The sequence below is a fragment of the Periophthalmus magnuspinnatus genome, chromosome 7, assembly GCF_009829125.3.
Source record: "Periophthalmus magnuspinnatus isolate fPerMag1 chromosome 7, fPerMag1.2.pri, whole genome shotgun sequence".
NCBI classification, from domain to species: Eukaryota; Metazoa; Chordata; class Actinopteri; order Gobiiformes; family Gobiidae; genus Periophthalmus; species Periophthalmus magnuspinnatus.
In genome coordinates, this window is record NC_047132.1 from 20,677,969 (window position 1) to 20,694,906 (window position 16,938).

The window sequence follows — 16,938 nt, forward strand, 5'->3', positions numbered from 1 at the left end:
AACATGTTAATATGTTGTTTTCGGCAATAGTATTTCAAAACAATCAAAGATAGCATGGTGATGTAAATACCCCACAGAAGTGTAATACCCTCTCTAATACCCCTTAATGAAGTAGTTACTAAGTCTGAATCATTCTTATTAGAATGCTTGTTCATTATGTATTAATTCTTTGTTCATGGTAATATCCTTGAGAGATTAAGAAGAACAGGCAATCAAGACTCAGTATGTAAGTATTAGGAATGCCCAAAATGTAGAATATCTTGCGTCTGGCCTAATGACACAACAACCGTATGCAATAGAGCTTCTGCTGCCCTACTGTGGCGCTTGGTCTTCCATCCAAGAACTCATCAGGACTGGCCTTGTTTAGCTTTCCAGATGGGGCATTAATCAGCAAATATGGCCACAAATCTGATATGAATGACAAAGTATGTACACAGTGCTGTATGTAGACTGTTAGTGTGACGTCTCATATTGTAAGTTTATCAAAGCTCTACAGAAGTTACACAATGCTGCATGCTATTTCATTAACTCACATTTACCACACAGTTTGCTGCTGGACAACAATAAAATGCAAGTGCCATGCTTGAGCAAAATTGGATTTCTGTTTCCCTCTCTTAAATGCAGATTGTGTCCTTTACAACCTTTGGAATGGTCTGTGTACTTTAAGAGAACTGTAATGATTATTGTTTGAATGGCATCTTATCTGGTATGTTCTTTTTTTCCTTTATTTTCGGTGAAACATTCAGGATAGAAAAAAGGAGGAACTCTATGGAAGTAATATTGCATACAGTAACCATAGAGGTGGTAAGGTAGAAAGTATTATTCCTGTTGTGAGTCTGATGTGTTACAAAACTCAATCATATCAGGAACCTATTTAGAAAGACTTGATTGCGGTACTTGACTTGGCAATGGCTTGTTGTGATCACATCTCTCTTGTTGTTAATAATAGCTCCTCTGCTGCGTTTTGAGCACACTTGTGTCGCTCGGCTCTGCATGATCCAACCACACTAACCTACAGTGATTTAATGTAATCAGGCTCACAGTGAGAGCCCTGACGAGAGTGCACTGAAGGAAATAGAAGAGAATCTACAGGGAAGTGATGAGGCCACATTATTAAACAGACAGTTGGGTCCTACAATGTGTGGTAATCATTGTGCAGTGCAGAAACAATGGAAACTAAATTCAGATGTAGAAAGTTTATTTTATTTTTAACATATGGAAATAAATAAATAAATATATAAATATATACAGAGCTGCACAACTTAGTTTCATAGTCTTAAATACATCTTCACTGTAAAGAATTACTGTCATTATATTTAGTGCTCAAATCCTTTCATTTCCCTTTCTTACTTTGTATTAGAAATGTATATAAAAAAAAGTTGAAGTCATGGTTTAGCATTCATCCTCAGTGTTGTGGTGAGACAGTGGGATTTCCATATAAATGTCTCATTTTGCTGTATCCTTGCCTTTGCCCTGCTTTGATCTGAGCACTTCCCCTCATGTTTGCAGCAAGTCAGGCTTGACCGCTCAGCTCTGGCCTCTGTGTTCATGTGCTCTTATAGTGAGCCTGTCTCTCGTCACACATCGCTGACTGGGGCTGCACTGACAATGGAGGTGCAGCACAGTTCTGAGAGATGATCACAAAGGGTCTCTCTGGGACAATATAGCAAAATGTTGTCTATTTTTTCTTCTTGTGATTTTTATTTTTAATAGAATATTCTGTATGACTGATAAAAAGCAAGCAATAATAATAATAATTTGAAGCATAATGTAAACCTTACACAAAATGTCCAAGCAGGGGTAGGGAGGGAGCGCGCTCAAGGTACACTTTATTGTCCCAACCAGACAAAGGGAGAAACTCTTCACAAGTGACTCCGGGATTGAACTGGAACCTTCTTGCTGTGAGGCGTGAGTGCCAGTGTCACTCAGTCATCTTGTCACTGAACCTAGAATAAAACCTGGACAAGACCAGGACTAAACCAGGACTGTGAACACACCCTATTAGGGCCGGCCTTTGTCCAACAAAATGTTTTCCATGTCTTTACTTAGTCAAATGTGCATGCATGCAAGGAGATGGGATCTGGTTCAACAATATACTTTGTAAAGTATTGCAAGAGCGTGTGATCTTGGCTGGCCAGGCAAGACTGGTTAATGTTCTGGTCATTGTTCAGACATCTTTAAACACACTTAAGTCCCAGTTCAAACCTGGCTGAGATGTTTTTTTCTGATTTAATCCTCAATTGTAAATGTGATTTTGTGTTATTTTTATCAACAAAATTTGCATGGTGCATACAAATTGTTGTACAGTGTTTTACATATATTTGCAACAGTCATCCCGAACCATTTAAAACCACTAGTGTAATGGTGAAAGAGTAAAAAGGCTCAAGCAATTCTGGAAATTAGCCGGAGCATTATTAAGTATCTTTTTCTGGTCTCCATATGCAGACGAACTGATGAGATTATGAGATTTGGTTTTACAGAATGGGTCCTGCTTGTTCTGAGATGATGATAATGAAGATGATTCTCCTGCTGTGGTTCAGCTCTGGACCAGTACAGACTTTTACTATTAAACAAATAATTTGGTACAAGCCTTATCCCAGAACATGGATGGATGCACAAGCATACTGCAAAAGGTTGGTGTGTGTGTTAATTTACTAATCACTGATTCAGAATATATATATATATATATATATATATATATATATATATATATATATATATATATATATATATATATATATATATATATATATATATATATATATATATATATATATATATATATATATATATATATATATATATATATATATATATACATATTATTACATTATTACATAATGAGGTTGTACAAGGCTCATGTGTCCCCCTGAAAGTAATTGCATAGGTCCAGGACATACCCTTCTGCTTTCCTTAAATATTTTGGAGTTTTTTCTTATGCTACTTGTTGAATTGTGTATGGTCTTGCAGTGAACATAATGCAGATCTTGCTACAGTGACAGAGAATGATGTGAACGTGATAGACATGAGCATCTTCTACTCCTGGATCGGACTCAGAAAAAGTGGTTCTCAGTGGTACTGGGACAAAGGCAATGGGGATACTCAGGCAGTTCAGGACAATTTTGTCCTACCAGTTGGCAACAGGGAGTGTGGGCAGGCCTTGTATTCTACTCATATGTAAGTCTATCTTTTATCTATATCCATTACAAGTTTTGCGACTTCTTAGGGTTGTTATAATTTATAATCCAACTACATTTGATTTTTTATTTTTATTTTTTAACTATCTATTCTCTTTAGACCTCTTGATGATGACTGTGAAAACATCCACTTCTTCTTCTGCAGAATGCAAGGACTTCTTGGTGTCCTGGACATATTTATTCCCAAAACTAAAACATGGGAAGAGGCAAAACAATACTGTGTGGAACATAATTTTGAATTCATTACAGTTACCAGCGATAAAGATCTGCAATGGTCATCTTCACCATTCTATGTCGCCAGAAACTTTCCAGTTTGGATTGGACTGTACCACTATGGTGAGTTGTTTTTGTAGTCTTGTGGAAAATGTTAAAACCTGATTTTAATTTGAAGATTCTAATTCAACCTAATCATGAAGATTAAAAAAATCTTAATCTTGACATAGAGATCTCTAATCTGATATTCTGATGGTTTCTGGTCCAGATTACTGTGGCACTGTGTGGTCCCAGAATAAGACTTTTTCAGACCAGAGCTGTTCTGAGACCTTCCCCTACTTGTGCTCTGTTAACAACCTACTACTGGTCCAGGAGCTCCTCACTTGGGAACAGTCCTACGACCGCTGCAAGATTCACATCCCACACACTCACTTCAGCTCTTACCAGCTTCTCGGTGGGGATGCATTTCACCTGCAGTTTATTCAGTTCCTAGCCCGCAATGCCACCACGGATAAGGCAAGTCTAAAACATGTCCAGTGAAAGAGAATATGAAGAAAGTTGTGTGTTTCAGGTAAAGGAACACTTTATGAATCCTTTATTTTTAAAGGTTGGCTTCTGGAGACAAATGTGTCATTGCCCATAGGCACCTGAGCACAACAGTTATAAAACAAATTACTTCATCCCTGTAGCAAAATGTGTCCTCTTCATTTAACCCATCCTTCAATATCACTGAGGCAATCTGTCATTGGGTAACCAAAGCACATACAGCGCCCATGATATTTGGCTTTATAGTTGTTTTCCTCTTGTGCATGTTTAAGGAAGTACCCAGAGGAAATACAGCCAAGCAGAGGGAGAACATGTAAACTCCACACTTCTTGCCATGTTTGTTTGAATAATGCTATTCTCATTGGACTGAAGCTTGCAGGTAACTGTAAGGAGAGTTTGAATAGGGTCTGGGAGAGATCACAAAATTACAAAAATAAACATGCATGGATGACATCTAAAACCTCTTCAGGAATGTTTTTGATAATTTTTTGGGAACAAGATCATAACAATAACAATAATCAATTATTTAATTTATTTAATAGCCTTTGTATAAGCTATTAAACATGCAATTCATTTGGTCAGTTATTCAACAAAACATTCAGTATTGGGAAAATTGGTTGATGAAGTTTGTGATTTTGCTTATCAGGTGTGGCTGGGTCTGCGCTTCATGAACGGGTTCTGGTTTTGGTCTAATGGTGAAATATACTCTCTGCCTGATCTCCCCTCCTGCCCCGAGCCGCATCTTCACTGTGGAGCCCTGGTGGTAAACAGAAAGTCCTCCATCTCCAAGCCAATCATAGAACCAAGCGACTGTAGCGAGACGCTCAACCTGCTCTGCTATGGACTCTGAGCTCTCATCCTAAATGTTCTACAATAACCCATTTTGTCTCTCTTTGAAAATGAAAATGTATTCTTTTATTGAGTTCAGCTTCAAAGCTACCATTTGTAATTAGATTGTCTGACCTGCCACTGTTGTATTCTCACATATCACCACCCTAGATGTTATCTACATTGCTGCAGTCTGATAGTGTGCCAGCTTTGGCCTGGTGAAAAAGACTAGTCAGTGCAGGTGAGCCTGAACAAAGGCCAGGTTTCCCAGAAAATTTAATTGAATTGAATTATAGATGGTAACTTTAACTCAGCCTAGAAAGTAAGGCAATTAACACTTTTCTTAATAACTATTTTGTATACTGTCTTTGGATTAGGCTATGGTTTCCTAATTATTCCTAACTATTTCTAAGTAGCTATGGGCCTGCTGCAAACCTACTTGGAATTAAAAACACATCACCAAATTTGGGAAAAAAAATACTTTTATTTTCTTCTTTGGAGTGTTTGATATTAATAATGATAATAAAAAGCGTTTGTTGGATAATTGAAAAGCAAAAAATCTTGCCTTCACATTTGCGACAGTGTGTTATTACGACAGTAAACAATGCGCTTTACGGCGCTCATGTGCACGGTTGTTGTTAGCCGCGAAGCAACTCAAGTCTGCGGTCTTTCTCGTATTTAGTCAATTTTGGCATTTTAAATTTACTGCCTTACAGCATGGATGTCGGAGAGCTCCTAAATTACCAGGTAAGTGATTTTCACGGACGGAAAGCTAACTAAAAGCATGGTCTTCGCCAGCTCGTGAGTCTCATTCAAAACCCCTGTTAGCAGTTGCTGCTGGACAGACTAGATACTGATTTGCACAATCTATACTATCTGAATGTTTTTATTCTAATCATTTAACATGATGGACTGAGAAATAACCTTGTGCCATACTGTCATGCTGTTGTAACATTCACATTGGCAGGCATTATGACAAACAGTATGAAATTATTTTAGCGACACATGTTTTTTTTTTAAAGTTGCACCAACGTGTTATATTTTGTCATGAACATACTGTGTCCATAACGGCTTCAAACAATTGCCTTTACTATTACTTCTGCAATTACAATGACGTTAACTAATTTTCTTATTAATACTAATTACGTTTTTGTATATACTCCTTGTTGAGAGATATATCGTCTAAGAGTCTATAAGATATTTTTCAAAATAAGCCTTGTTGATCTTAAGATATGGTGATAGAATAAAAAGTGTCTAAAAGCAACTAAAAGAGCTGATTTAAAAAACCCAAAAACAATCCTGACATTTACAGACACACTTCTGATGTATTGTAAAAATATGGTCTCAATATCTAGAGGTATTTGTTTTTTGTCAATATTCCCCAACCCTTCCAGACCCGCTGCTCTTCTATTACAACAACGAAAAGACAGTTGGAGAATAATTATACATGTACATATTGCCTATATTTAGAAATCACACCATGATCATTCCTTTATAATGTGCTCCTCATTATAGGTAAATATGGAGCATATGAAAGCAGAGTGTAGTAGCTACATTTTTACATTTTTGTTTCTCTTTGCACAAATTTTATATATTTTAAAAATATTTTTGCTTCTCTCTGATGTTTCTCTTTGATGCATTGTATAACGGTGAACTAAGATGCACTGTATATTTGTATTTACGTATTAAAGTTACCATGCAAATTAAAAACGGAAATGCAAAAACATTTAAATATGTGGGATTGTAGCTAAGTGATTTCCATGCTTGGTTCCCTGCTGAAGCAAGGCAAGTCACACAGTTCATAAAATATTTCAAAGGCATGTGACATTTAACACTTGTACACAGAGATACAATTTTACAACATTAGGATTGCAAGTAAATATAGGTCTCATTTTCACTCACTCACACTGCACACAGCATAATCTATTTACAGCCATCTATATGCAAATGCAATTACAGTACCAGGCTCACATTCTTCTTTTGTGTTTGGGTGTGTGAACAGTTTTGGCTATCCTTCGGTAAAGCATTTCACCCATCTAGCTTGTGAGAATGTGGTGTGAGACTGATTGGTGGCGGTTGGAGGGCCAGATGGCACAGATTTTTAGCCTCACTTCTATCACTTTTGGCTGTTTCAGAGCTTACCATCACTGAGTGTGGAGTTTTGAGTGAATGAATGACTACAGTGTATGCAGTGTAGTGCTTTCAGTGTATTATTATTAATATTAATATTAGTATTAGCAGTAGTTGTTTAGTCGATTAATGGGTCTTAATTGACTAATCATTTTTATTTTAGTGAGTGAGTTAGCTTTGAATGCACCTTACCTAGTATAGAAGTGGTGTGTACATGAATAATTGGTGGTGGTCAGGTTGATGGTGCAGATTGGCAGCTTCGCTTTCGTCAGTCTGCCCAGGGCAGCTGTGGCTTGCAGTAGTAGCTTACCACCACCGAATGTGGAGTGAATGAATAATTATTACAGTGTAGTGCCTTGAAAGGATTCGACAAGCCTGTAAAATGCAGTGCAAATTCAAGGCATTGTTATTATTATTATTATTATTCGCTGAAGATTTGGTACTTTTGGTATGTATATGTAAAAAGGCAGATTAAACTGATGATTTGCAAGTTTAGTATGTATTTTTATAAATACATTGTTAGTACTTTTTCCTTTATAGGTGTTTTACATGAACTTGCGCAGGTGTAGTCTTGTGATTGCAGTTTGGGTCTGATACATAGTTTTGATATTTTGTCACACTCTTTTATTGTCAACTAATGGATCCAAAGGACATGTCTTTAGTTGACCAAGAATTTCTTTAGTTGATTACTGCCCTAATTGGAACATGAAATAGAATTACCTAAAAAGGGGCAATAATTAATCTGACTAATTTTAATGTAGCCTGACAGAGGAGCAAAGCGTCCCAGGAACCAAGATGGAGGGGCTACAGGAGGAGATGAGATCAGAGTGAAGCACCAAAAGACCCTGAGTAGAGAGCTGCACAGACACAGAGAACAGATGGAGACAGAGGAGGAGTCTGAGGAGGACACTGGACACAGGAACAAGATCTTAGAAAAACTTCTGGACCAGGATGAAGATGATCCAGAGGTATGCCAAAATGTTTTCACTGAATCACTACATCTAAAAGAAATATTTTACTTTTCCTCTTAAACTTAAATTATGTTAAGCCAAAAATGTGTGACCCCCATATGTTCACATCCTGGTAACATTACCTCTGAAGAGCTTTGTGTAACAGACGACTCCAACTGTTGCCATATGTTAGACACATCCTTCCCCTTGAACTTCTATTTTAGAGCCTGCTAAAGATGTACATTTTTATTCTATGTTCACTGACTTGTCCTTGGTGACATTGTTGAGTTGTTCGTTAATGCATTATAAAAGTGAGCAGATCTATCACCCTGCTTTATACCCCACCCACAGCCCTTTCAGTGTCAAGAGCCACTCCAAGCAAAGTGCAGTACTATTCTATAATGTCATTTCCTAACCTGCCATTATCTGTGCCACTCTCCTCAGGCTTTTAACCCAACGGGAGGTCAAACCCACTTTCTCTGCTCAGTAATGCACTCTTATTAAGGCTGTAGGAGTCTGTTAGACTGGCTAGGATGTGTCTTTCATGGCTGAATGTGGCATTTCATGCCACTTCCTTTTTGTCTTTTATCATTTTACTATTTTGGCATGTAAAACTAAATACTGAAGAGTCCAGATGATTCTCCATGATATCAGAAATCTTGCTGAAGTCATTTTAGTCCAAGTAACCAACACCAATTAACATACATTACAAAATGTCTATCAAAAATTGTAATTTTAAATTTGTTACTGATTTGAGGAGCTATCAATATGGAAAATAGGACAGTTGTTTTTCCTGAATGGTTTTAAAATGGTCTTGATAACAGAACTAGTATAAGACCACATGGTCATATAAATCTGCCATTACTTAATTTATCTACTTAATTTAACGTCACTTTGATATCAATATAAATTTAATAAATTGGTCCTTATTAAGTAGTAGGTTTATTGTTTTTAGTAGTGACAACACTATTTTGTAACTTTTCTAACTGTATCTTTATCTCTTTGTCTGGTTCAATCAAACAGGCTGAGCCAGTGGACGAGAGTTCAGTGAAGAAAATGATTCTGACCTTTGAGAAGAGGTCCTACAAAAACCAGGAGCTGAGGATTAAGTTTCCGGACAACCCAGAGAAGTAGGGCCATTAACCATTCCCCTGAGCACTCTGAGTCCACCAGGGTCACACACACTAAAAGTTTCTGTCCATTTCTGCCGTATAATTAAAGGAACACTATGTGACCTTAAAATAAGAGCTTTAGAACCACCATCGTGCACTGGCTCAAAAGTGGGAATATATATTTATTACAATATACTGGTGATCACCTTCAATAACTTTTGTTTGACTGCTAAATATGTTGAACAGTGAACTGTCGCTTGCTTTTTTTTTACTTGTTAAACATTAAGGAGTCCACTTAGCTTTTCCAAATCAATGCCAAAGTAAGGCTGGGCACACCCAAGTTAACATATTTAGCCTGATAAGTCTCATGAGGTGGCATATTTTTCCTGAAAACAGCAGGTCTGTGGTGTCGCTGTCCTTTGTACGACTGTGAGATAAATAATTGCAGTTTATATTAAAATAGACTACTGTCTTTCTGCTAATGTCATACATTTTTGAGTTTTTTTTCTTGCCCAGGTTCATGGAGTCAGAGTTGGATCTAAATGACATTATCCAGGAGATGCATGTGATTGCCACTATGCCAGACTTGTACCATCTGCTTGTCGAGCTGAATGCTGTCCACTCACTGCTGGGCCTGCTCAGCCATGAAAACACTGATATCCTTTTTCTGTACTTGATCACAGGGATTGGCAAGTTTTCTTTCCCTGATGGCTGTATTTGAATTCAAGCATGTTGTAAAAGATGTGACTAATGAAACTGACTTACTAGTATCACTTGTGCTCAAAATCATCTATTAGCACTACTTCGCTTTTAGTCCTGTTGTTTAAACTTAAGAATCAGGCTAACTAATCAGCTACACCAAATAATGTACGCATGTTGTTTTTAAATGTTTGAACACATGAAATCAAATTTCTTTCCTAAATTGTACCGACCTATTTGCAAGAGCGATTAGATTTGCGATGTATATGTTTAAAAAGTAGGCTTATGTTCAGAGTGCACATTGTGTTCAAGTCTTGGAGCACTAACCTTTCAGAGAAGACTAAAAGATGAACATTGAGATGACAATCCCATGCATTTCAGAACATGTGTATAGAGGTCTAAACTAAAAATACAACATGTCTTTCTTTAAAAAAAGGAAATTTGTATTTACGTGAAGACATTCTATTAGGTATCTAAAAATAATTCCAACCTTTTCCATTTCAATTTGATTTCTCTTAATTGTGCAGCCCTGCATGTTGCCATTTAGCTCTCTAAAAACAGAATCTCGTCACACACTGGTATATTAGGTAAGTGTTTTAGTGAAGCAAGTTTTCACATTGCCTCTTCCCATTTTTCATCTTTTGCTATGGAATGTGCCCTGCCTGTTACTCCTTGACCTTTGTCACATGTGGCCATAGCGGTGGTGGACCTGCTGCAAGAGCTGACAGATATCGACACCCTCCACGAGAGTGAGGAGGGGGCGGAGGTGCTCATTGATTCTCTGGTAAGTCCAGCATTTGCATTTCATTGATCTGGTAGCACTTAGGGAAACTCATTCTGGAATTATAAAGTCTCATATTACACAGACCGACGGGATTAAAAATGTCTCTAACCAATCAACAAAGATGGCAACCTTTGTTTGCCCTTTTCATAAAATTCACACATTTGCAAAGTCCCTTATTTTATATTCTTCCTCATTGTCTAGTTGATCTCCCCAGTCTGCCATGGTGGCCTGTCTGATTCACTGATTTCTAATGCCCAGTTGTGTTTGCTGACATTTCGAGCAACACAGACAAAGGTCAGACTACAGTGATGTGGAGATGTATACGTATAATAGAGAAAGGAACTGCTTTCTATTGGTCTCTCACTGCTGCAAGATTGGTGTCTAATCATAAAGTTTGTGCTTGTCTAAGTTTGTGCAACGTGCTCTGGATTCTGGGTGCTAAATGCTTCAGTATCTATTGATGCAGACAGGCATTGTGGGTAATGTGTCTTTTGCTCTATATTAGATTTAAGTATACTGACAAGGTTATATAAGAGTGATGCACCATTATTACTTTAATAAAGTCTTATATTTGTGGTGCACTTTACAAACTTGACAAGCCTTTCAAAGTGCTACGCTATCATTATTCATTTACTCCCACCCTGGGTGTGGTAAGCTACTCCTGTTGGCACAGCTACCTTGGGGTACTCTTGGCACCAATCTCCGCCATTCTCTCACCGACCACCAACAATTTACTCTGACCTATTATCTTTGTTACTAGCATTATCCAAAGTTGGAGAGTCTTTAACTTGAAGAGAGGTCATGTTGTAAATCCAAAACAAGGCTTGTGTGTTCAGTGGGACAAACAAACTGTGAGCGAGTGATAAATGCAGAGAAAGGGTGATGCCTGGAGGTTGATGAAAAGTGGCTGCTCTTAGAGACCACTTGTACAGCGGGCCACACACTCCAGTGCATTTTATCTGGTTAAGAGGAGCACTCACAACAAATACAACTGGGAAGGCAAGCTGCAATCCTGTCCTTGGAGTTGTTTACTGTCTTAATCACCAAAACACAGATGATCAACCTATTAAACATGCATGTTGCTGTTCATCACTGTGTTCAAGCAGAACTTGGATTCAACAACATGGTTATTATTTACAAAATAGTAACCATGTTGAATAGGTATCTAAATAAACCAATCTAAAAATAAGATTGGTGAAATCTGTTGCTCAGCTTAGAGCACAAAAGATTCTTGTGACTTGTGTTCTAAAATGTTTTATTTTTCCCCCTCACCGAACTGGTTCACGAATTTCCTTACAATGTGGTGACATTGACAGTTTAAAGTGGGATTAAACACCTAAACTCCACCCACCACCACATTTCAAATAGTGCTGATAAACTAGGAAGTACCTGGAGAAGAAAGTCAGTGGTAAGGAGGGGTGGGGTCGGGAGGTGTAAGAAACGGTAAGATTGTACTAACATTTCAAATTCCCCTCCTGCAGCCATGGTTTTGATAACACCTAAGTTATCAAAAATAGTTTTTTTAACAGAAAGCTGCAATTTAACATAGTTTGTACAAACATTACCACTGTCTACTGTTGTATTTTTTTGTATTAAAACACTATATACACAGTTTTGTTCCACTTTGACATGTCATTCTACCCAACATTAAATTCAGTAAATTACCTGTAAATACATTGTTGTAAGCCACGGTTTTTGGTGGCCACGCTCACAGGCTGCAAGGCCCGGCTGAATCCATTTGTCTCTGCAGTGCGCTGTAATGCTTCCAGCTGTCAGTCCCTGTTGCCAGAAGGCCAGGTGGTCTCCTTGATAAGATGAATCAAATGATCCGGGACGCTCTCTCTGTGCCTCATAAATCTGCGCCGACGGTCCGACTGTTCTCTCATCTGTAATGGGACTTTTATCCCGACAGCCAGCTCCCAGCCACCTCTGATAGGTTAAGAGAGCCCAATCTCCACTTGACTGATAACACTTTGACTTGTCTTGTGCCAACATGGACATCTGCAAGAGAAACCACTTTCATTTGTTTTATACAGGCCTAATGGTAGGATCAGAATGTATTGAGTGGTTGAATAGTGTAGGTTAGGAGAGGAAAACAAAAGTAAAGAGAAGGGAGCACGAGAGTGAAATGGACTTGTGACCATTTACAATAGTGCTTTAGAAATTCACAGAGAGCTCCACAGAGGAAAGATGGTAAAGAAACAAATGCACAAACTTTACCATTTTGTTAACCTCAAATGACACAATCCATCACAACTATTTTTCTAAATTACTATTTGCTTTGGGCATTTTATTAGAATTTTCTGTTTAATGATTTTTAACTTCCTAATTGTTTTGGCGTATACATTCATCTGTTTTCTTGATCAGAAATAGTTCACCATGATACCGCTAAAACTTAACTTTTGTGTCTTGACACCTTCGGTTAAGTTATGTAATTCCTAAAAAAAAACACACACAACATAACAAGGTAAACACTTAAATAGGAGGTATTATGCATTTATTTTTCAGCTTTCTACCATTTTATAAAGTTGTTCCCTCGTCAAAAGTTTGCCTGAAGAGGTTTTAGATGTCACCCATGCATGTTTCAGTAATTTAGCAATCTCTCCCAGGTCCTATTTGAACCCTCCTTATGATTAACTGGAAGATTCTGTACAATGCTCAGCCCACAAGCTCACATCATTCATGCTCCCATATAGCAGTTCTTCATAACTATACAAAAACATGATGCAAAACTGTACACAGCAACTTGACAAACCTGATGCGATGTGCAGTAGTTTCATTAGCACAATGCACGCGATTGTGTTGAGATAGTGCTCTGAAGGGGGAGTTATTTAACGCAGGGAGGGGAGACTTGGAGCATCAAAAACAAAACTGAAACTTTAAAAATATGTTAATACGTTGTTTTCGGCAAATATAGCATTTTCGATACAATAAAATGTAACATGGTGATCAACATATGTATGAGCAGTTAATACCCCATAGAAGTAAATTACCCCTCTTTCACATATTGGTAGAAGTAAAAGTAGCAATAATATATTCCGCACCGCAAATTTGCTGGGAAACATTGTTTGTTCCTTCAGTTACAGTCATATTTTCTAAGCATTTTTATGGTGCTTGTGTCTGCAGTTGGAGGGTCAGGTGGTGGCTTTGCTGGTGCAGAATATGGAGCGTCTGGATGAGTCTGTGAAGGAGGAGGCCGACGGTGTCTACAACACACTGGGTAAGCTTAAGATGGTCTAAAATTCACCAAAATGGCTTCTAACTGCTTCATCTGAATACTCTATACTGGCATTGTACACGCACAGCTTATTCATCAAAACAAGGCAGTGTCTGGAATACGAACATGAGGGAACAATGGCCGACAGAGCAGTCCAGAGTCGTTGAAGTACTGCCGAGTTACACTGATGAGTAGTTGGCAGGCAGCGTTCAAACATGCATCGCATTTTGAACCGAGTCCCAGACCACTGAGCGGGACAACAAAGCATAGCCACCAGTGAAAAACTACCCTGTCACTGCTCAACAACCAACAGTGGATTGTCACTAGAAATCCTATTGGGAGTGGCGAGGGAAAATAAACCAAATCGTTTAATACTAAGTCAAAATCTATTGTTTTTGTAGTCTTATATAGAGCTCTGCAATTAATTACATTTTGATAAACAAAATTATGTAGTTGGTCAATTACATCATTGAAAAGATAGCTACAAGGCACTTTTGCTTTAAACTACAAAGTGGAATCAGCTACTTTAAAGTTTAGTCTTTTTGACAAACTACAATGCCCAGATGCAGTCTACACATTTCACTCCCTTTTCAAAAGAATTATATTACTATTTTACATAAAGCTGTTTTTGATTTAAAATGAAATAAAGTGTGAATGCAAAAGTCTGTTCAAGGACATAGGTGAGCCATAAGTGATGTTCTCTGGTATTTGTCCCATCCTTTTGTGTTCATCGACTCCACTGAGCTGATTCTTCTTTTTTATTATTAGCAGATTGAAGCTTGGCATCGGGAGGGCTCTTTAGGTGTGCGCTTATATATCGAGAGAGTGGCGCATTCCTTATTCAGCCGTTTGAGTTTGAGAGCGTTATCGAGGGAGCTCAACAAGCCTGAATAAGCCTTTTGTGCTGTTCTGCTGCTCCCTGCTCTGAGCTGCTGTCGGCCCGCTCCCGGTGAAGCGCCGATAAAGGCCTTCCCTCAACACTCGTCTACAGCTCAGCTCCCCCAATGCTTCCCTCAGCCTCACTCCAGATGTCACTCTTTTGTTTTACTCTTTCATTTTTTCAATAAGTTTTGCTTCAGTTGTTTTTTCACTTTCCCAAGACTTTGGCAGGTGGTCTGTGTTCATGAAAGTCCTGTCTGTTTTGACGAGAAGGCAACAGGAACTAAAAGTAATGCTGTTGGAGTATAAGGTGCTTGAGTATAAAGGATAAAGGGCCCATATTACATTATTATTACACCATTTCTGTTGTAATGTTTCTCTCAAACTAAAAACACTCTGTTCCACACATTCCAGGAAGTGCTCCACTGTGTTTTTTGAACTCTATACATCTTCACTAGAATCATTTGGATAATTTTAGCCCTGAAATTGCCAGTCTCTACCGAACAAAAGGTAAAAGGTAGCTGTTAACTTGAAAATTGCCATATCATGACATCACAAGGTGGAACAGAGCATTTTGAGCTTTGGAGATGTACACAGAGTAGAAATAAAGGGTTACTCAAACATGTGTGAATGAAACAAAACACAACTCCAGGTATGTTTTTGAGGAGGTTCTAACATGGCTTAAAGCACAATAGTCAATTTATCTTAATATAGGACCTTTAACCTTGATGAAACAAATTAGGAAAAGCAAATAAATTATGACAAACAAACTGAATTCCATATACATTTATGTTGTCACATATCTGAGTCCTTTTTAGACATTTTATGTAAATAAACAAGGAAACTTGGTTTACACACAGCAGCACTCACATTGTATACATATGTGAATCAAGTACATTGCTGATCTTTAAATAAAACTGTGACTGACAGGTGTAAGTATCTCAAAATCTTAAAAATGCTTACAGTGAGTCCACATCTGACTTATTGCTGTTGTAAAAGTCATGTTGTTTTTTCCCTTCAGCAATCATCGAAAACATGGCAGAGTTCAGACCAGGACTGTGCACGGAGGCAGCTCAGCAGGGACTCATGCAGTGGCTGCTCAAAAGAATCAAGGTGAGGCTCCGAGCTGCACGTTCTGTACAAGAGCTTGTGTAGAGGAGGTCTGATGGTCACGAGGGCATTTGAAAGAACCTTTAAAGTACTTATTTATTTTATATTTTTGTATTTAATATGGCTATATACAGTCTAAGGTGAAAAAAGGCATATTATGTTTTTCTGAAAACGTGCTGTATGCAGAAACGTGTTAACAGTAATTTCACCAAAATATATTTGAACGCCTTACCTTATGAAGACAAAAAAATTTTGTTCTATTTATAGCACACACATGTGGTAATTGGAACTTGGTCTGTTTTACTCTTCCTCCAGGCCAAGATGCCGTTTGACGCTAACAAGCTGTACTGCAGTGAAATCTTGGCCATTCTGCTACAAAACAATGATGGTAAGTGTGCTTTGGGCTTCCCACTGAGGGGCTAATAAAACATGGCTAGCTTATTCTTCTTACCTCCATTTTGTCCCTGTGTTAAGAATCCATCGCCTTTGGTATATTCTTTGGCTTTTACTCTATTCCCATTACCTATTGCTTATTTTGGACGTCTTTTCTGCTGTTTCCCTGTCTTTTTCTCAGGTGGATGCCTAAATAAAGCTTGTAAATTCTAGCAAAGCCACAGGGCTGTCAGGGCCTTGGACAAGCTCTCATTAATGCTGCAAGCCGCATTGATATTCAGTGAAGGCATGCTGCCTAACCCTCATTTGACTGGTTCTTTTTTCTGCCTTTGTCCATCCACATATACTGTCCTTGATCTAATAAAAATTGAAATCATTATTAAAATAACTCATATGAAATATATTCATATAATAATAAACAGGACACAGGTAGTTCATGAGATTTTCCTTTTGGTTGAATCGTGGCTTTAGTTTTAAAATATGTAGCCAGTTTTACTCCACAATATTCTGTGTTCCCCAGTCTGTAGTTAGGAAGAATGTGTCAGATAACAGCGTTGCTATAATTTTGATAGGACCAACCAAGCAACCATTCCATGCTTAGTACTAGCTGTACTTCATGGTTTACTGCCTTTTGTATTGCTAGATATTATTTCTCGAAAAATTATGTTGTCAATCTTACTAGCTATCTTGGGAAGCTAACACCCCATAACACATTACATAGTAAGATCACAATACATTTGAAAGTTTCCCTTGGGTGCAAAAACATCTTTCTCTAATGTATTTCCTTCTGTTTTTATGGGATACTTGAAGAAATGTTTGTGTCCTCATCTCCCCTCATCTTCTGTTTCTCCCTTATGACCAATGCATTTGTCACTGTTTA

The 16,938-nt window shown here is 37.9% G+C and overlaps 2 protein-coding genes across 2 annotated transcripts in view; both read left to right on the plus strand.

Moving 5' to 3' along the window:
* Positions 1–2,468: 2,468 nt before the first annotated feature.
* Positions 2,469–4,806, plus strand: LOC129456351 (uncharacterized). The gene is made up of 5 exons (XM_055222756.1): positions 2,469–2,633; positions 2,971–3,177; positions 3,298–3,533; positions 3,679–3,926; positions 4,603–4,806. The coding sequence occupies exons 1-5, from the start codon at positions 2,482–2,484 to the stop codon at positions 4,804–4,806; spliced, it is 1,047 nt and encodes a 348-aa protein (XP_055078731.1). The 5' UTR covers positions 2,469–2,481.
* A 599-nt stretch (positions 4,807–5,405) lies between these two features.
* The window catches only part of ctnnbl1 (catenin, beta like 1), a 49,070-nt gene continuing 37,537 nt past the window's right edge, over positions 5,406–16,938 (plus strand). The window contains exons 1-8 of the mRNA XM_033969870.2: positions 5,406–5,531; positions 7,676–7,882; positions 8,888–8,994; positions 9,493–9,632; positions 10,362–10,459; positions 13,586–13,679; positions 15,577–15,668; positions 15,981–16,053. Coding sequence (XP_033825761.1) covers positions 5,502–5,531; positions 7,676–7,882; positions 8,888–8,994; positions 9,493–9,632; positions 10,362–10,459; positions 13,586–13,679; positions 15,577–15,668; positions 15,981–16,053 — 841 coding nt within the window. The 5' untranslated portion in view covers positions 5,406–5,501. The remainder of the gene's footprint in view (positions 5,532–7,675; positions 7,883–8,887; positions 8,995–9,492; positions 9,633–10,361; positions 10,460–13,585; positions 13,680–15,576; positions 15,669–15,980; positions 16,054–16,938) is intronic.

Excerpts from the sequence above, each read along its gene's own strand:
- LOC129456351 (XM_055222756.1), top strand. The coding sequence starts at position 2,482 with ATGGGTCCTGCTTGTTCTGAGATGATGATAATGAAGATGATTCTCCTG. Across the intron at positions 2,634-2,970 it reads GCACAAGCATACTGCAAAAG|TGAACATAATGCAGATCTTG; the intron begins GTTGGTGTGTGT and ends ATGGTCTTGCAG. Across the intron at positions 3,178-3,297 it reads GCCTTGTATTCTACTCATAT|ACCTCTTGATGATGACTGTG; the intron begins GTAAGTCTATCT and ends TATTCTCTTTAG.